Source organism: Pseudorca crassidens, chromosome 8, assembly GCF_039906515.1.
Source record: "Pseudorca crassidens isolate mPseCra1 chromosome 8, mPseCra1.hap1, whole genome shotgun sequence".
In the NCBI taxonomy this organism is placed as follows: domain Eukaryota; kingdom Metazoa; phylum Chordata; class Mammalia; order Artiodactyla; family Delphinidae; genus Pseudorca; species Pseudorca crassidens.
Window position 1 is genome coordinate 39,281,166 of NC_090303.1, and position 20,579 is coordinate 39,301,744.

Below are 20,579 nucleotides of genomic sequence, written 5' to 3' on the forward strand. Positions count from 1 at the left end.
TACAAGGGGCCAGGCGGTCTCTGGTGAATCCGTGCCCTGAAGTCGGCTCTCCCACCTCAGAGGCTCAGGCCTGACACCTGGCTGGAGCACCAAGACCCTGCTAGTGTTGGAAGGTCTCCTGCCGAGGCGGGGAGTGGCTGTGTCTCACTGCAGGGACAAGGACACTGGCAGCAGAAGTTCTGGAAAGTACTCCTTGGCATGAGCCCTCCTAGAGTCTGCCATTAGCCCCACTCAAAAGAGGGAATGTAAAATTTTAAGGGGGAGAAAGGATTGATATGATTGACATACTAAAAGATTTTTCTAGTTGCTGTGTGAGCAGTGGATTCAAGCTTGTTGGAGAGAAATGGAAAGAAGGAGTCAGAATTGGATCAATGGTTTTCAATTTTTTTTTTTTACTGCAATTTACACTTAGATGTAAATTTTCAACCTGTGAGATGTGAATGTCTGTGAGCGGTGTGTATGTGACTGAAAAAAAAATTCATGAAATGGTGCTTGATTTTATCCCTGGTCAGGAATGATGACATTTTGAAGTAATTTTATTATCTTTTTTTGGTTCTGTTTTATTTTTTAAATTCTACTCATGTTCTACCATATTGATTTCACAGCCCACTAGTAGGTTGTGATCCTACCCTGGTTTGCTGGTAGAACTTACAGGAGTTGATGTTAAACTAGACATGGCAAGTAAGAAAAATGGAAGCATCAAGGTAGATCCCCAGATGTATGCTCTACAGTGAAATTTGACAGAGTAGCTGAATATTCCCCATAAAGCCACTGTGAAAATGGGAACATCCTGCATATTGTAAGATGAATCTATGGATTAGTGTGTTTTATCTGTTATAAATACCAACAAATGTGCTATTAACATATGTGCAACTATTTGCATGGATATATGGTTTCCTTTTTTCTGTACATTTCTAGGAGTTAAATGGGTATGTCATAAGGTAAGTCTATGTTTAATTTTTTAAGAATCTGTGAAACAGCCTTCCATAGTGATTTGTACCATTTTCCATGCCCACCAGTAGTATACGATGACCACAGTTACTCCACCTCCTCACAAATGCTCATTATCACCAGTCTTGTAAAATCCATTTTAATTGGTATTTAATGATTTTAATTTGCATTTCTCTAATGACTAATGACATTGAGCATTATTTAAGTACTGATTTGCCATTTGAATGATCTTTGGTGAAGTGTCTCTTTAAATCTCTTGCCCACTTTTTTAAAAATTAGGTTGCATTTAAGTTTTGTTTTTAGAGTTATTTGTTTATTCCGGGTCCAGTTCTCATAATAAATACAGGATTTGTAAACACTTTTCCGCAGTCTGGGGTCATCTTTTGATTCTTTTAACAGTGACTTTTGAAGAGTGGAAATGTAAAATTTTGATATAGTTCTTGAGGGAGTGGGAAAGGTGCAGAAGGTACGTGGCTTTGGATATATTTGTGTGAGGTATATTCTTTTACTTTAAAGAACCCCTGTGACTCCAGAGTTTTCTTCATAAATGAAGAAAGCAGCAAGCAGATCATAGGCATCAAATTCATTGCTTTGCACAGGGCAGGTGACAGTGATGTGCAGTAGTGTTCCAGAGGCGTCAGCAAAAATGAACCGAAGATATCTTTGAGAAATTTCTGATTTCAGTTGGCACAGAAGAATTCTTGACCAGGTGATGGCAACAACAGCACAGTGATTAATTATAAGGCAGACAAGTTCTGGTAGTGTTGTGGAGTCATCCAGACTCAAGGGCAGAGTTTTACGTTTACGTTACATAAGCAAGGTGGGACTGTCCATTTCCAGCAAGGAACCCTGACCCCCAAGTAAGATTCCTGAACTTCCTGGAGAAGGAGGACATGGGCAAGTGTTGCAGAAGCATATGTGTTACTGAGAATTGTTTGTTCTGATGCTACGGTATAGCCTTATTTGCTCTACCCCCAAATGAAGATCCAGACATCCCAGTTACATGTTTGAAGTATAGAGCAGTATAGTTCCTTATACAAGATATTGAATAAATTTAATCCCTTTCTCCCAAGAAAAAAGTCTGAAGTAAAAGTCAACTATGATTCAAAAAGTAGTGATCTCTTTATTTTGGGAGAATGATTCTTGAAATAAAAATTAAAAATAAATGAAAAATACATCAGTTTGCTGGGATCACCTATTGGTGCCCTAAAACTCTTCAGTTTTTTTCCATTGGCATCACCAGCATCCCATTCAATGCTGGCTCTTCTTAATTGCAATCTGTGCTTTTGTGACGATAATAAAAATTTACAGGTGTCTCCTGAGAATGCCTATCAAAATGGGGCACTACTAGAGAATTGCTTTTTTCACTCATTAAATAATCTATTAACATTAAAAATTCTTTACCTTGTGACAAGAAGAAATAAAAACATCTTACACCAGTACACTCAATAAAGCTTAATAAAGCAGAATGAAATAGGTGATAAAAATTAAGCAAGAAAAATGTGGGTAGAATCAACGTGGATTCAGGGGTGAGTTTTGTATGCCACCAGTTGGATCCTCCACACTTGCTAGATTTATGTCATAGATCTGGCAGTAAGCTACATATTAAACCATCTGAAGTGGGAAACATGATTAGTCAGGTGATTCATAGCATCCATAAAGTTAAATAATGTGAATGCTGTTCAGGAGAAACACATTATTCTTGGTACTGAAACTAGAGAGAAATTCTTAACCATGTGTCCTAGAGAATGATAAGAACTGAATTTATGTCTACGATGAATTGCTTCAACTCTGTTTTATAAAAGAAGGTTCACAGGTCCTTTCATCAGCAGACAGCAGTTCCTGTGATGGATATTTAGGTAAAGGACTTTGCCTTATCTGCTGGTGTTATTAGAAACACACTTTTGTATGTGGTATAGAACACTAATCTAGCCTTTTTACTTATTTTCAGAAATATGCAAGTCTTTTATCATGATTTTTCTCTCAAATCAGTGGGCGTTAATTACTGTTACCAAAGATAGGTTTCCATTCTTCCTCCCCCTCATCCCCCAGAGAACAGCCCTAAAGAGGCCCTAAGTAAGATAGCAATCCCCAAATCATGCACCGTGTCATACACATTCTCAGAGCTGTTTGCAACTGTTAGATTAACAGGAGTTCTCTAGTAAATTACAGCTGGGAAACTGCAAGTTGAACAAATTAAAATAAATTTCTTTGTTGCTGGACTTGTCAGAACCTTTAAAATATTTATTACACACAAAATTTATCTTTAAGTGTTATGTGTATTATTTTATTTTCCAAACTTATTTTCCAAAAAAAGCCTCTCTTTGCAGAGACTCTCATGAGCTCTTTCAAGAAATACTCTTGAGATCTTCCACATTCTTTTATTCTGTACTGTGCATTTGGCTTAATTCCAACATTGACTCAAAATCAATCCTATAAAGAGCGAGTTACATACATTCTGACACTGATATGAGTGCAGAACTTTGACTTGCACTTTTGGCAGTGACTACTGTTAAAATAACAATGAGATGTATTAGCTTGATGGGATTTTAAAGAAATAACTTCTGAAATACTATTTGTTTTTTATGCTCTGAACTGACGTGCATGCCATAAATTTCTTTAAAGATCATGTTGTACCTGATCTTTGCCTTCTAAGTCATGGAAAGGACTTTGGCCAAAAGTAATAAAATCTGATCTAAGAAAATAGAGAGATTAAGTTTCATACATTGCCATTTTCTAATGAAATGTATTAATACAAAGGATTCAAAGACTCTTAGAGACAATATTAAAAATTTGGCAACACATAGCTATGTTCTAAAAACAATTGCCCTCCAAATACATAGGAATAAAATAGGAATGAAGATAATAAACTTGCATTGTGACAACTTACCTATTCTACACAAATTATGCAGCCGTATAGATCTGAAAAAGAGAATAAAAAATAACAATAATCCTGGATATAGCAAGTGCTATAAAGCATGCAGAACAATTGGAACTTCCATACTGGTGAGACTGCTAAATGATGCATACATTTGGGAAAACAGTTAGGCAGTTTCTTACTGTTAAAAGATACGCTTGACATTGGAGGGGCGAAGTCAAGATGGCGGCATGGGAAGATGCAGTGTTCGCATCTCCCCACAACTAGGGCACCCGCTGGAAGCTGGTGGGGGACCTCAATGCCAAAGGAGTTGGGAGGAACCCCCAAGCAACCGTCTAAAACGTGGGGGGACTGAGAGGGGTGGAGAAATGGAGGCTGCACAGGACTGGCGCCCCTTAGGGGTGGCTGGGAGGGGAGAGGGGTTCTCATGCCTGGAGGGACCCTCAGGGGCTAGGATCAGGGGGGAGCACGCCTAGCGTTTCCCTTGCCCAATCAACCCAGGAAGCCTGCCTGGCTCTCAGGCCAGGTCCTGTGCCTTCAGAGGCCCCCTCTAAGCCACATGGGTCTTGGGGACATAGGAGGGAGTCCAGGGGAGAACAGGAGAGGCATGCGGGTGGGACCTTCTAGGACCAGAGGAGCAGGAGAGGCACAGAGGGCATTAGACCTGACCACTCATGCAAGGAAGCCTGCTGGGCTCCCAGGCTGGGTCCTCCCCTATCTGAGATCAGAGGCAAGCCTGGGCCTGTTCTGTTACCTTGAGCCCAAGCCCTCCCCCCTCCACCCCAGAGCCTTTTCCAGCCCTGTGGGTCCTAAGCATAGGCCACACACACTGCCTAAACCCCGCCCACCCTAAGCCTCGCCCCCCACAACCAAGGCATTTTCCACAATTTTTTTTTCTCCTCCTTTTTACTACTGTGGTTCTGTTTTACCTTCTGATTGTTGTTTCATCTATATTTTTATATTCTTTCTAACATATCTGTTAGTTTTCTAGTCTATTTTTTTAACTCTTTGTTATTGTTCTGCTCCTTTTTTTCTTTTCTTTTTTTTTTTTTTTTGCCACCCCATGCGGCTTGTAGGATCTTGGTTCACAAGTCAGGGGTTGGGCCAAAGCTCCTGCAGTGGGAGCTCCAAGTCTGAACCACTTGACTAAGAGAGACCCTCAGAACCCAGGGAATATTTGTAGGAGTGAGTTCAACTGTAGATCCTAATCTCAAAACCAAAACCCAGCTCCACCCAACAACCTACAAACTCCAGTGCTGGAAGCTACAGGGCAAACAACCAGTAAGTCAGGAACACAATCGTACCCATCAAAAAAATTAAAAAATGAGATGGCAAAAAAATATGTCACAGATGAAGGAGCAAGGTAAAAACCTACAAGACCAAATAAATGAAGAGAAAATATGCAATCTACCTGAAAAATAATTCAGAGTAATGATAGTAAAGATGATCCAGAATCTCAGAAATAGAATGGAGGTACAAATTCAGAAAATACAAGAAATGTTAAACAAAGATCTAGAAGAACAAACAGAGGTGAACAACACAATAACTGAAATGAAAAATAGACTAGAGGGAATCAATAATATAATAACTGAGGCAGAAGAATGAATAAGTGAGCTGAAAGACAGAATGGTGGAAATAACTTCTGAGGAGCAGAATAAAGAAAAAAGAATGAAAAGAATTGAAGACAATCTCAGAGACCTCTGGGACACTATTTGCACCAACATTCAAATTATAGGGATTCCAGAAGATGAAGAGAAAAAGAAAGGGTCTGAGAGAATATTTGAAGAGATTATAGTGGAAAATTTCCCTAACGTGGGAAAGGAAATAGCCACCCAAGGCCAGGAACCACAGAGAGTCCCATACAGGATAAACCCAAGCAGAAACATGCCGAGACACATAGTAATCAAATTGGCAAAAATTAAAGACAAAGAAAAATTACTGAAAGCAACAAGGGAAAAACGACAAATAACATACAAGGGAACTCCCATAAGGTTAACAGCTGATTTCTCAGCAGAAACTCTACAATCCAGAAGGGAGTGACATGATATGCTTAAAGTGATGAAAGGGAAGAGCCTACAACTAAGATTACTCTACCTGGCAAGGATCTCATTCAGATTCAATGGAGAAATCAAAAGCTTTACAGACAAGCCAAAGCTAAGAGAATTCAGCACCACCAAACCAGCTCTACAGCAAATGCTAAATGAACTTCTCTAAGTGGGAAACACAAGAGAAGAAAAGGACCTACAAAAAGAAACCCAAAACAATTAAGAAAATGGTTACAGGAACATACATATAGATAATTACCTTAAACGTGAATGGATTAAATGCTCCAACCAAAAGACACAGGCTTGCTGAAAAGATACAAAAACAAGACTAATCTATATGCTGTATACAAGAGACCCACTTCAGGCCTAGGGACACATACAGACTGAAAGTGAGAGGATGGAAAAAGATATTCCATGTACCTGGGAATCAAAAGAAAGCTGGAGTAGCAATACTTCTATCAGATAAAATAGACTTTAAAATAAAGAATGTTACAAGAGACAAGGAAGGACATTACATAATGATCAAAGGATCAGTCCAACAATTATAAATATATATGCACCCAACATAGGAGCACCTCAATACATAAGGCAACTGCTAACAGCTATAAAAGAGAAAATCAGCAGTAACACAATAGTGGGGGACTTTAACACCTCACTTACACCAATGGACAGATCATCCAAAATGAAAATAAATAAGGAAACAGAAGCTTTAAATGACACAATAGACCACATAGATTTAATTGATATTTATAGGACATTTCATCCAAAAACAGCAGATTACACTTTCTTCTCAAGTACGCACGGAACATTCTCCAGGATAGATCACATCTTGGATCACAAATCAAGCCTCAGTAAATTTAAGAAAATTGAAATCATATCAAGCATCTTTTCTTACCACAATGCTATGAGATTAGAAATGAATTACAGGGAAGAAAATGTAAAAAGCACAAACACTTGGAGGCCAAACAATATGTTACTAAATAACCAAGAGATCACTGAAGAAATCAAAGAGGAAATCAAAAATTGCCTAGAGACAAATGACAATGAAAACATGATGATCCAAAACCTATGGGATGCAGCAAAAGCAGTTCTAAGAGGGAAGTTTATAGCTATACAAGCCTACCTCAAGAAACAAGAAAAATCTCAAATAAACAATCTAAACTTACACCTAAAGAAGCTAGAGAAAGAAGAACAAACAAAATCCAAAGTTAGCAGAGGAAAGAAATCATGATGATCAGAGCAGAAATAAATGAAATAGAAACAAAGAAAACAATAGCAAAAATCAGTAAAACTAAAAGCTTGTTCTTTGGGAAGATAAACAAAATTGATAAACTATTAGCCAGACTCATCAAGGAAAGGAGGGAGAGGACTCAACTCAATAAAAGTAGAAATGAAAAAGGAGAAGTTACAACAGACACTGCAGAAATACAAAGCATGCTAAGAGACTAACACAAGCAACTCTATGCCAATAAAATGGACAACCTGGAAGAAATGGACAAATTCTTAGAAAGGTATAACCTTCCAAGATTGAACCAGGAAGAAATAGAAAATATGAACAGACCAATCACAAGTAATGAAATTGAAACTGTGATTAAAAATCTTCCAACAAACAAAAGTCCAGGACCAGATGGCTTCACTGGTGAAATCTATCAAACATTTAGAGAAGAACTAATACCCATCTATCTCAAACTCTTCCAAAAAACTGAGGAGGAATGAACACTCCCAAACTCTTTCTATGAGGCCACCATCACCCTGATACCAAAACTAGACAAAGATACTACAAAATGAAAATTATAGACCAATATTACTGATGAATATAGATGCAAAAATCCTCAACAAAATACTAGCAAACAGAATCCAACAACACATTAAAAGGATCATAGACCATGATCAAGTGGGATTTATCCCGGGGTTGCAAGGATTCTTCAATATACACAAATCAATCAATGTGATAAACCACATTAACAAATTGAAGAATAAAAACCATATGATCATCTCAATAGATGCAGAAAAAGCTTTTGACAAAATTCAACACTGTTTTATGATAAAAACTCTCCAGGTCTTCCCTGGTGGCGCAGTGGTTGAGAGTCTGCCTGCCGATGCAGGGGACACGGGTTCGTGCCCCAGTCCACGAGGATTCAACATGCAGTGGAGCGGCTGGGCCCGTGAGCCATGGCTGCTGAGCCTGTGCGTCCGGAGCCTGTGCTCCGCAACGGGAGAGGCCACAACAGTGAGAGGCCCGTGTATCGCAAGAAAAAAAAAATACTCTCCAGAAAGTGGGCATAGAGGGAACCTACCTCAACATAATAAAAGCCATATACGACAAACCCACAGCAAACATCATTCTCAAACTGAAAGCATTTCCTCTAAGATCAGGAACAAGACAAGGGTGTCCACTATCACCACTATTATTTGACATAGTTTTGGAAGTCCTAGTCATGGCCATCAGAGAAGAAAAAGAAATCAAAGGAATACAAATTGGAAAAGAAGAAGTAAAAGTGTCACTGTTTGTAGATGACATGATACTATACATAGAGAATCCTAAAGATGCCACCAGAAAACTACTAGAACTAATCAATGAATTTGGTAAAGTTGCAGGATACAAAATTAATACACAGAAATCTCTTGCATTCCTGTACACTAATGATGAAAAATCTGAAAAAGAAATTAAGGAAACACTCCCATTTACCATTGCAATAAAAAGAATAAAATACCTAGGAATAAACCTACCTAAGGAGACAAACACCTGTATGCAGAAAACTATATAACACATTGATGAAATAAATTAAAGATGATACCAACAGATGGAGAGATATACCATGTTCTTATCTTGGAAGAATCAATATTGTGAAAATGACTATACTACCCAAAGCAATCTACAGATTGAATTCAACCCTTATCAAATTACCAATGGCATTTTTTATGGAACTAGAACAAAAAATCTTAAAATCTGTATGGAAACACAAAAGACCCCGAATACCCAAAGCAGTCTTGAGGGAAAAAAACAGAGCTGGAGGAAACAGACTCCCTGACTCAGACTATACTACAAAGCTACAGTAATCAAGATAATATGATACTGGCACAAAAACAGAAACATAGATCAATGGAACCCAGAGATCAATGAGAGCCCAGAGATAAACTCACGCACCTATGGTCAACTAATCTATGACAGAGGAGGCAAGGGTATACAATGGAGAAAAGACAGCCTCTTTAATAAGTTGTGCTGGGAAAACTGGACAGCTACATGTAAAAGAATGAAATTAGAACACTCTCTAACACCATACACAAAAATAAACTCAAAATGGATTCGAGACCTGAATGTAAGACCAGGCACTGTAAAACTCTTAGAGGAAAACATAGGAAGAACACTCTTTGACATATATCACAGAAAGATCTTTCTTGATCCACTTCCTAGAGTAATGGAAATAAAAACAAAAATAAACAAATAGGACCTAATGAAACTTCAAAGCTTTTGCACAGCAAAGGAAACCATAAACAAGACAAAAAGAAAATCCTCAGAATGGGAGAAGATTTTCGCAAACGAATCAACAGACAAAGGAGTAATCTCCAAAATATATAAACAGCTCATGCAGCTCAATATTAAAAAAACAACAACCCAGGCTTCCCTGGTGGTGCAGTGGTTGAGAGTCCACCTGCCGATGCAGGGGACACGAGTTCGGCCCTGGTCCGGGAAGATCCCACATGCCGCGGAGCAGCTGGGCCTGTGAGCCATGGCCTCTGAGCCTGTGCGTCTGAAGCCTGTGCTCCACAACGGGAGAGGCCCGTGTACCGCAAAAAAAACCAACAACAAACAAAAACAACAACCCAATCCAAAAATGGGCAGAATAGCTAAATAGACATTTGTCCAGAGAATACATACAGATGGCCAAGAAGCACATGAAAAGCTGCCCAACATCACTAATCATTAGAGAAATGCAAATCAAAACTACAATGAGGTATCACTTCACACCAGTTAGAATTGGCCTCATCAGAAAATCTACAAACAACAAATGCTGGAGAGGGTGTGGAGTAAAGGGAACCCTCTTGCACTGTTGGTGGGAATGTAAACTGAATCAGCCACTATGGAGAACAGTATGGAGGTTCCTTAGAAAACTAAAAATAGAATTACCATATGATCCAGCAATCCCACTACTGGGCATATACCCAGAGAAAACCATAACTTAAAAAGACACATGCACCAAATGTTCCTTGCAGCACTATTTACAATAGCCAGGTCATGGAAGAACCTAAATGCTCATCGACAGACGAATGGATAAAGAAGTTGTGGTACGTTTATACAATGGAATATTACTCAGCCATAAAAAGGAACAAATTTGGGTCATTTGTTGACACGTGGATGGATCTAGAGATTGTCATACAGAGTGAAGTAAGTCAGAAAGAGGAAAACAAATACCGTATATTAACGCATATATATGGAACCTAGAAAAATGGTACAGATGAACCAGTTTGCAGGGCAGAAATTGAGACACAGTTGTAGAGAACAAACGTATGGAAACCAAGGGGGGAAAGCAGCGGGGTGGTGGGGGTGGGGGTGTGATGAATTGGGTGATTGAGATTGACATGTATACACTGATGTGTATAAAATTGATGACTAATAAGAACCTGCTGTATAAAAAAATAAATAAAATTCAAAAAGAAAAGTACACTGGACATTCTAGCAGCTGAAAATGAGACTGTTAATACTTGAAAAAAAAAGATGTGCCTACTAATATTTAACATAGGAACATGATATAGCCTTTCAGTTACTTCCATAATGAGATTATTTATAATAATGTGCAAATTATAATATTTTATGTTTTCTCTATTTGAACTATAAAATTTTTGTCATGCAAATAAAATAAATATACTAACCATGATTTTCAAATTAAAAATGAGTATTTTTTTATGCATATGAACATGGTTGAAAAATCTATATATGGAAATCATTCTTATGTTTGGCTTGTAGCTATTCTATTCTTGTCAGTACTTTTTCCTTTCTATTCATAACTAATTCTGCTATTTTGAGCTTTGAACTTCAGTTTTATATACCCATTTTCTACAACCATCTCCACTTAGATGTCTTTAGCCATCTCATACCATGTTTAAAGCCAAATCCCCCACTTTGTCAATTGTAGTTAATAACCACTACATTCTTTCATCTACTTAAACCAAATTTTTGAAACTATGCCTGTTCCCTTATCCAGTCTGTTAGTAAACCTTGTCAGCTTTTTTTTTAATTAATTTTTATTTTTGGCTGCATTGGGTCTTCGTTGGAGCATACGGGCTTTCTCTAGTTGTGGAGAGTGGGGGCTATTCTTCGTTGCAGTGCGTGGGCTTCTCATTGTGGTGGCTTCTCTTGTTGCGCAGCATGGGCTCTAGGCACGTGGGCTTCAGTAGTTGTGGCATGTGGGCTCAGTAGTTGTGGCTCGCAGGCTCTAGAGAGCAGAATCAGTAGTTGTGGCACACGGGCTTAATTGCTCCACGGCATGTGGGATCTTCCCAGACCAGGGCTTGAACCTGTGTCCCCTGTGCTGGCAGGCGGATTCTTAACCACTGTGCCACCAGGGAAGTCCTTGTCAGCTTTATAATCAAAATGTATCCAGAATATTTCCAGTTCTCACTACTTCCACTGAAACCTTCCTAGTGTAAGTCACCCACGTGTAGTTCCTGGACTGTATCAATCACTTCTGAACACTCCCTTGCTTTCATTCTCCTCCTCTAAAGCCTATTCCTCACATAGAAACCAGACTGATGTCAGATTATGTGATTCTTCTGATCAAAACCCTCCAATGCCTTTTTGTCTATATTGGTTAGGCCACCATTCGCCTCAAATGATAACAAATGAAACACAAAACACATTATAATGATAAATTTTGCTTACAGAATATTCTGATTGATGGATAACTCTCCTCCGAGTAGTGACTCAAACACCAAGACATCTTCCATTTTGAGACTTTGTCATTCATCATGTGACTTCCAGATTTTAAAAAGGTGGACCTAAAATTATGCATAGTGTGAACTCATTTATGTGAAATAATGTCCCTGAAAAAAACCTAAACATAAGATATATTGGTATGTTAAAATGTTAATGAGTCTCTAATTTGATTAGTGGGATTATGATGGTTTACTTATTTTCTTAAGCATGTTCTACATTTTTCTATATTTCTACAGTGAACCTATATTGCTTTTATGACCTTAGAAAAACTTTTAAAGAGGGTGATATAAGATCACGTTTCCAGTCCAATTCCCAGAAATTCACTCTAAGGACTAAAAGAAAGGATATATGAAGAGGTGTTTTCGACTGAATTGTGACTCCTCAGAATTCATATGTTGAAGTCTTTCCTCCCAATATGACTGTATTTGGATATAGGGCCTTTACAGCAGTAACTAAGGTTAAATGATGTCTTACGGGTGGAGCCCTAATCCGATAGGACTGGTGATCTTATAAGAGTAAGAGAAACAACCAGTATGTATGTACACAAAGGAAAGGCCATATGAGGACATGGTGAAAAGACATCCATCTACAAGGCAAGGAGAGAGGCATCAGAAGAAACCAAACCTGCCAACACATTGATCTTGGACTTCCAGCCTCTAGAACTGTGATAAAATAAATTTATGTTGATTAAGCCACTAAGTCTATGACATTTTGTTAAGGCAGCTTTAGCAAATTAATATAGGAGAGAAAGGACTTCATCAGTTCTAGAGTAAATGGCAAACTAAATATCCCCTTATTCAGAGGGATAAAATTGTGGTAGCACCAAGAAAAAAATGAGAGTGTCCTTTCTTGCATCCACATTGAAGTTCAACTTAATGTGTGATTTTTAACACTTAATAGAAAGATGACTACACAATAAGCTACTTCTCCAGCCCAGTTTTGCAAAAACAGAGTTTGATTCCTCCATTGTGGTGGATGAACCCTGTAATCTGCATGCGGTCAGGACTGGTGGTGAGAACTACGGCTAAGATTGACTCAGTCTAATTGGAGTCATTTTGGCCTTTGGTGCCAAAGACAGCAGAGGAGGATGGGATCATCTAGGGTGGAGGGGAGTATAGAATTTCTCACAAAAGAGAGAATCCAAATGCTGAGAAACTTTTCCATAAACAAATTCTTATTTTTCCCAGTTGTCAAATTGTCCAAAATCAAAAGACAAGGTTTCTGACTGGAAGCCCTTCATGATGGGCCATGGAAACTCCAGCCTGAATAAAGAGAAATTACGGGAAAAAAACCTTAAATGGTCTTTTTGTATGACAAGTAATATAGGTCAAGAAGAGAGTCAAGATGAGGAAAGCTGGCCACCACTACAGCAGTTCCAACTGGCTGAAAAAACAGGCAGAGACTGGTGGAGACTTGTCATATTCAGAGCTCCTCTTCCCCCCCTCAGGTTGAATTAACAAGATAAACCTAATCTCCAAAATGCCACATAGGCCTGAAGATATAGTACCAAGGAATAATCATCCACATGTGTCTTTTTGGGGGATTAAAAGCACAAAAAGACCTGTACCCATTCAAAGATAAACAAATTGGGGATGAGGCCCAGAAAGAGATTGCCAAAAGTAGATGAAGGGCATTCTTTTGAGTATCCTGAGTATTACCATCCCCAGGTAATTAAGAAGAATTTTAGGCAGCACTGTTTTATGCACAGGAAGAAGTTAAATAGGAAATAAATCTGAAGAAAAAAGAGATTATATGATAAGAAATAGACATAATAGAAATACTAAGAGAGTTAAGGAAAGGATTTAAGAAAACAAATAATGCTACTGTAGAATTTAAAGTAGAACCAGAAGGAAAAAAGAAACAGTGAAGAAAAATACACCTAAAGCATAACCTTGAGCAAATCAGAGCACATTAGAAAATGAAAGATGTAAGTGGTCAGAGACAATATATGTATGTGAAAGACAAATGTGATCTGCTAAACAGATAAATCATATTTGTGAATAAGTATAAAAAAATGGAATAGAAATAATAGCCAAAAATACAATTAGAGAAAATTTCCTTAAAGGAAAGGAAGATTAGAATCTGAGGTTTAAGAAGGTTTACCTCTTTAAAATATTCCTATCAAAGAAACAACACACCAAAATGATTTAATTTCAAGGGCATAAAAGTATTCTGTGAACATCCAAGAGACAGAAATGGCTAACCTAGGGAAGAAAAAAAGTCAAGTTGAACTCAGACTTCATATTAATCTGAAATGTTAAATACTGAAAGAAAATGCAGAGCTCTACATAGAAACTCTCCCCCTCCCCTTCTCTTACAATGAACACATCTTAAAAAATTGTTTTTACGTGATTTATAATTTCATGAACATTGAAACTGTGTCACATGCATAAGAGGCTATGATGAGGAAGATTTTTTATAATTACTAAAGAGTGTTATGTTTAGTGTTAGTTATAAGGTATTGCTTCTCATATCCAAGTTCACACTTCATTGCCTGATCTGCAAAAATGGATCTGGGCCCTTAAATATTGGTCGTGTGCTAGCTGACATAACGTTAGGCTTTGCCAGGAGTGGGCCCTGCACAGTCATTGTTGAAGGAAGAGGTTTTCCTCTCTGGTTTCTTGTGCTCACTTGGCAGTACCACACAGCACTGTGCAGCATCGGGATTCTCCAGTGCCCAGTTCCTGCAATGCTTGGAAGCCAGAGCCTTTACCCCCTCAGGTGGTTTCCTAGGGAAGCGCCTTGGTGAGATACCCGTGGTAAAGAGCTTTCTTAGTCATCCTAGAGGGCAGATTTGTTGGTTTGAATCCTTGGAAACTTCCCAGGTGAAATCTGAAACTGTCCCCCATACACGGAGGGCAAGGGGAGACCAAAGAAAGAGGCCACTCCAGATTGGGAGGTGGCAGGTTTAACAGGCAAGAAAACTTACATACAAGGCTTGTCTGCAGCAGCCACAGAACAAGTAGATCTCTGCACCCATCTGCCAGAATCTTAAAAGTTTATATGAGGTCTTGACTGGTTCAGTCACTAGTCAGTCCAGACGTTTCAACAACACATTGCTCTCTCAAGACTGTGTCCTTGAAAATGGCTCCAGCTGTGGGAAGGGTGGGCAGAAGGTATATGTATTCCAAGGACAGGGGAGGAGGTGAGGAGCCTCTGAGTGCCTCCAGTTGGGTCAAAGCTAGTGGGTCAACCAGCATTCTTGTCCTCCTCCAATACAATTTCTGGCAAGTTCCTTAGTCCAGCCCGAGAGGTACTGCCTGCCCCTTTCATCTGCTATTTCTTTTTTTTTTTCCATCTGCTATTTCTATGCTCTTCCTAGTTTCCTTAACTTTTATTGGTCACTTTGTCATTATTCCAATTCCCAATTATAGCTGAAAATTCTTTATAATTTCCCTGTTTAAATTACTGTGATTTCTCTTTGTTATCAATATCACTAGAGGTTCCTAATATCAATAGGAATGGATAGTTATCAATATCACTAGAGGTTCCCAATCAGTTTTTTAAGTGATTTTTCTTTACAAAAAGTTTCTGATGGCTTTTTGTGCTGAGTTATTTGCAAATGTGGCACTAAGAGTAGCAGGTTTTCGTGTCTTGCATTCTCATGAGATGCTTGTTACTCATATCAGGCTCTTCCCAAGCATTTCCACTTTAACTGGATTAAAGAAGGGACTGCCAGCAAGGCCCCATTGACTAGGAAGTTCTGACTGCGATATTTGGGCAGAAAGGCACCTGGAACTATCTTGGGCTTCCTCTTTCTAGTTCAGGTAAAGGCTTAACATCCTCTGTTCTACATACCTTGGCTTCACCTGACAGATTTCCAGTGAAAGTGTTTGTCTCTGTTGAATTTTTTTTGTGGCGGGACAAATTTTTGACCTAGAGATTTATATTTAGCTAAGTTACTCCCCACATATATAGGTAAGAAAATATTATAGTATAACATGCGATCATATATGTAAACTTCTGGAAAAAAGAAAGAAAACTTGTAATCTAAGCCAGTACAAAAAAAAAGAATGGAGAAAATAAGGAATACAAGGATTGGTAGTGAGCATTAGCATCATTTAAATACAGAGTTAAGTTTAAATGATTGTAGTATATAGATTCATTTGTTCCAGATAAGTTTACTGAATGCCTGTGATGTCAATGCTTCCAAATCAATCATGAATTTAGTGAAGTTCCAGTAAAATACCAATAGAATTCCTTCAAGTTTAGTCTTAATAGATTCATGAGAGCAAATGTGAAAAAAAAGTGTACAATTTCTGAAAAACAATATTCATAAATGAGCAATTGTTCTACAAGTTATCAGAACTTATTACGATAATACAGTAATTAAGACAGCATGGTACCAGCACAAGAATAGACACATACATCAGTGGACCTGAGTGGAGAGCCTGGAAACAGTCCAGTTAAGTAGAAGAATAGTGTGAAAAGTATTGACTCTAACTAATGGTACGGGAAGAACTGTGGTCTATCAAAGGGAGTTAGGGAAGATATAACATGAAATAATGACTTCATAACATTTACAAAACTAAATTCCAGTTGATGAAAGGAATGATGCCTAAAAATCCTAGAAGAAAGCATTCTAGAAGAAAATATAAAACATCTTTTTTACAGAATTCTGGTGAAAACAACATTTATAAGCAAGACCCAAAGTCAGAAGTAATAAAATAAAAGATAATAGCACACACACAGTTACAATCGCTGTATGACAACATATTTATAGCAAAGTTAAAATAAAATAAAAAATGAGAGAACATTTACCACATAGATGAGAGAAATATATACATATATAGAATAGAAATAGCCCATAAATCAATACAAAGAGACAATATAATAAAATCATGTGCAACATGTATTAAAAAGTAAATCACACACAAAGAAAAACAAATGGCTAATAAATGTATTGAGAAGATTTTCAAAATCACTGGGGAAATGCAAATTAAAACAAGATGTCATTTTTCACCAGGCAATTGGCTAAAAACTGTAAAAGATTGATAGTAGCCAATGTTAGCAAGAGAGAAATGCAATTTTGGAGGTGAAGTTGGCATGACTATCAAAATATAAATTTTATAAAACCTTCAACAATGTAATTCCACTGCTAGAAATCTAATTTGAAAATGTTCACAAGTGTACAAGATATTTGTACTGTGATGTTCATTGCTGCATTAAACTTATTAGCCCAACTGCAAGACTACACTTAATTGCACAACAATGGAGAAACAGTTAAGTAAGTTGTGATGATGTGCTGGACCTTGGTTGACTTTTTCTTTAGATCCAGTCCTCACCTTCTCCTTCCCTGCTGTGTTCTCCAGGGGCTGCCCCCTGCAGACTTCCTTTCCTAGGATCCTCCCTCACCTGGCTTTGGACTCCTTTAGGCCAAGGGGAAGTACTGCTGGGAGATTGGTTGGCAGGAAGTACTTTTTTCATCCCCTCTCTGCTCTTCCTTGACAGGCCCATCATGGTTCTAACTTTCCCTGGGTGACCACAGCCCCCAAGCTCTACTCACATAACCTCTTTTTCCATCTATAGTTTAAGGATGCTAGTGGCTTCCTATTGATATTAACCTTTAGATTGCCTCTTTATTCCCATTTGGCTTTTTACTTCTTTCATCATCTCTGTAATTAATTCTTTGCATTAAAGTTCTCTACTTTAAATACTTTAAATAATTTTGTTTGCCTGCTTGGAGTACACACACAGCAGTGCAGCCAGTTAAAAAAAAAAATGCTGTATCACCATATACGGAGTGGAAGAATTTTCCTGATAAGTTGTTGACTTCAAGAAGGAAAGTTGCTATATCTTTATTTAATATGGTCAGTTTAAAAAAATCAATGTGTGTGTGTTTAAATGTTAAATGATGATAATAATAATGATGATAACAATTAACATTTGTAGGGAGAAACAGTTATGACAAAATACCCTCCAGGATAAGTTGTTAGTGAGAAGTTGAAGGGAGGTGTGTATGTATTTTTTGAGGGGAAGGTGTGCTCCTACTTTTTACTTTATATACCTCTATGTTTGGATTTTTTTTCTCCCATGACGCATAATATTCGTAATTTCAAAGAATTTTTAAAGCAGGTAATAAAATACTGTGTCTAATACGATCACTTTCATTAAATATGTATGTCCATATGTATTCATTTATAATAGGAATCCCCTGAAAGTACAGTCAGCTCTGCAATATTTTGAAAGTACAAATTTGTTTCAACAGGATTAATATATTACGGAATAATTTGAGAGTGCCATCTATGTTTGTATGTGATTTTGTCAGGGATAAATTCCAGGTGAATGCTAAAGGTAGCGCCCAACTAAACAGAAAGGCTTAGGAAGACACAAAATGCACGCATCTGCACGCACCTTAAACATCTACCAGCGTCCCCAGTCTACCTGTGTGTTATGAACTATGGTATCCTGACCTCTGGTTTTACAACTTCCTGTATGATTTCAGATAAGCCTCCTCCCATAGTCCACAGTAACTCACAATCTGCAACTCTTCCAAGGCCCGCTTCCATGAACAAAGGTCAGGTCAGGTCTTTTTCAAGATGAAATACCATACTTATTGTAGTATTTATGCATTTCTTCACCGCATAACATGTGTCAACTACAAATTGGCACTTGCCATCTACCTCTACAAGGATTAAATCATGTGCTGCTGCAGCTGCTGACTTTCAATACCCCCTGAAAGGAGCTCAGGGTGGAGAGCAGAAATGAGGCACTCTGTGCCCTGGGAAAAACTGGCAGAACAGGTCTTCAGACAGTTAGATATTTTCAGGAGCCGATTTTATGAGCCCAATTCTTGTATCTCCTCATATCTAGAAAAGCACTAAAATCCTGTATGGCAACTTCTGTTCCTCGTGACTAGCAGTAACCATCACGAGACTAGCAGAAACCTTCTACAAAAACTATGTGCTTGATTGCATGTACACCCCTTGCTGAAATCACATGTATACTGACCTTCCCCCTTACGTCTTTGGAGCAGTTTTTCAGAGCTATCTGAAGTGCTGTCTCCCGGGCTCTAGTCCTCATTTTGCCACAGATAAAACTTAACTTGCAACTCTCACGTTGTGCATTTTTTTTTAAGTCGACACATGCATGTGTAAAAGTGTGCTACCATTTTTATTAGGTTCCTATTTTTTTCTCCTTGTGGACCATTAAGACATTTTTGAGTATTGCACTCTAATCCCATTTTTCTCATTAGCCCCATGGTTTTTATTGCACAAACTTGCATAGTGCAGTGATTTTTAGCAACAAGTATGTCATATGACAGTGGAACTGATTATACATATATCAAAATGTTAGTAGTGTCTCTGGGTAGTAACTTACTTGTTGCTTATCTATAGTGTCTACTTATTTCTCCTAAAACAATCATGTATTAATAATCTAATTAAATCTACATAAACATTTTTAAAAGATGAGGTGGTAGCCAAAGCATGACCACAGCTTTTCTAGGTGGAGGGCTAATCAGGAAAGCTCTGCTTACTCACTGGTGATGCAACCAGTTAAGGGCCTTCTGGTCTACCTAAGAGGCACAGTCAACGTATACTCCTCCTGGAAAACAGAAAAGGTCTCTCAGCAGCATCTTAACAGCTTCTTCAGAGTCCCCGTTAGTGCTAAGAAGAATACAGATGTGAATAGTTGAGATCCATTAAACAATGCAAATCATGCAAGAAGCTACATGCCCCTAAATTGGTTTTCAAACATTCAGACATTAACATGATACACATCCAGAAATATATAGGCAGTCACCAGTAAGATATATTCAGTGCTTATTGACTTTTGAGCTTAGTCTTATTAAGTGAGATTAGAACACCTTGGCTTTTCAGGAAATGTGACTCTGGGGAGACTACAAACCTGAACACAATGTGAATTTCAAAAGGGAGAGAAAAAAATGTATTTTCCTCATGTGATTCGAGTTTTGAATTTCCACCCACTTTTTCAGAGCGAACTTTCACCTGCTATCACTTTTTTTCTTCTCCTTTCCAAGGAGGTATCATGTGGTTTTGTTTGTTTGTCTTTTTTCTTTTTTAATGATAAATTATTCCACCTGCTGCCAGACTCCACTGTTTATCCTTGATTTGGGCAGCAGCCCTTCCTCCCCTCCCCCTCCTCAAGTGCACTGTTTCTGGGACAGCGTCCCTGAACTCTGAACTCGTTCCTGATTGATCCTTGTATTTTCCTGTCTCTCCACACAGAATCTGCTGTTGGCTGTGCTCTGTGGCGCTTTGTTTTTAGCTGTTCTCTGACAAAGGGCTTGATCTGTGCAGCACATCTCGTCCTCTTTGTTCAGCCTCTGGCTTCAACCACAGAATCACAAATACTCTCCAGCTGGGAGTCAGACAAGGGCAGAGATGAAGAACCCAGAAGCCCAACAGGATGTTTCGGTTTCCCAGGGAATTCGCATGATGTTTTACGTGATGAAACCCAATGAAACGTCATTTGAAACCCTGGAAGAGGTGCCTGATTATGTTCAAAAGGTGAGACTCTTAGGTTGCTTCTGTGTCCTGGCTATCGTAAACAGAGCTTCACTGAACATTGTGGTACATGACTCTGTTTGAATTATGGTTTTCTCAGGGAGGTGGACGGACCTGGAGTCTGTCATACAGAGTGAAGTAAGTCAGAGAGAAAAACAAATACCGTATGCTAACACATATATATGGAATCTGAAAAAAAAAAAGAAAGGTTCTGAAGAACCTAGGGGCAGGACAAGAATAAAGATGCAGATGTAGAGAATGGACTGGAGGACACGGGGAGGGGGAAGGGTAAACTGGGACGA

The 20,579-nt window shown here is 38.3% G+C and overlaps 1 protein-coding gene across 1 annotated transcript in view; it reads left to right on the forward strand.

The window, feature by feature from the left end:
- The window catches only part of AGMO (alkylglycerol monooxygenase), a 376,559-nt gene that overhangs the window by 26,388 nt on the left and 329,592 nt on the right, over positions 1–20,579 (forward strand). The window contains exon 2 of the mRNA XM_067746237.1: positions 19,999–20,280. Within this exon, the coding sequence (XP_067602338.1) occupies positions 20,155–20,280 (126 nt within the window). The 5' untranslated portion in view covers positions 19,999–20,154. The remainder of the gene's footprint in view (positions 1–19,998; positions 20,281–20,579) is intronic.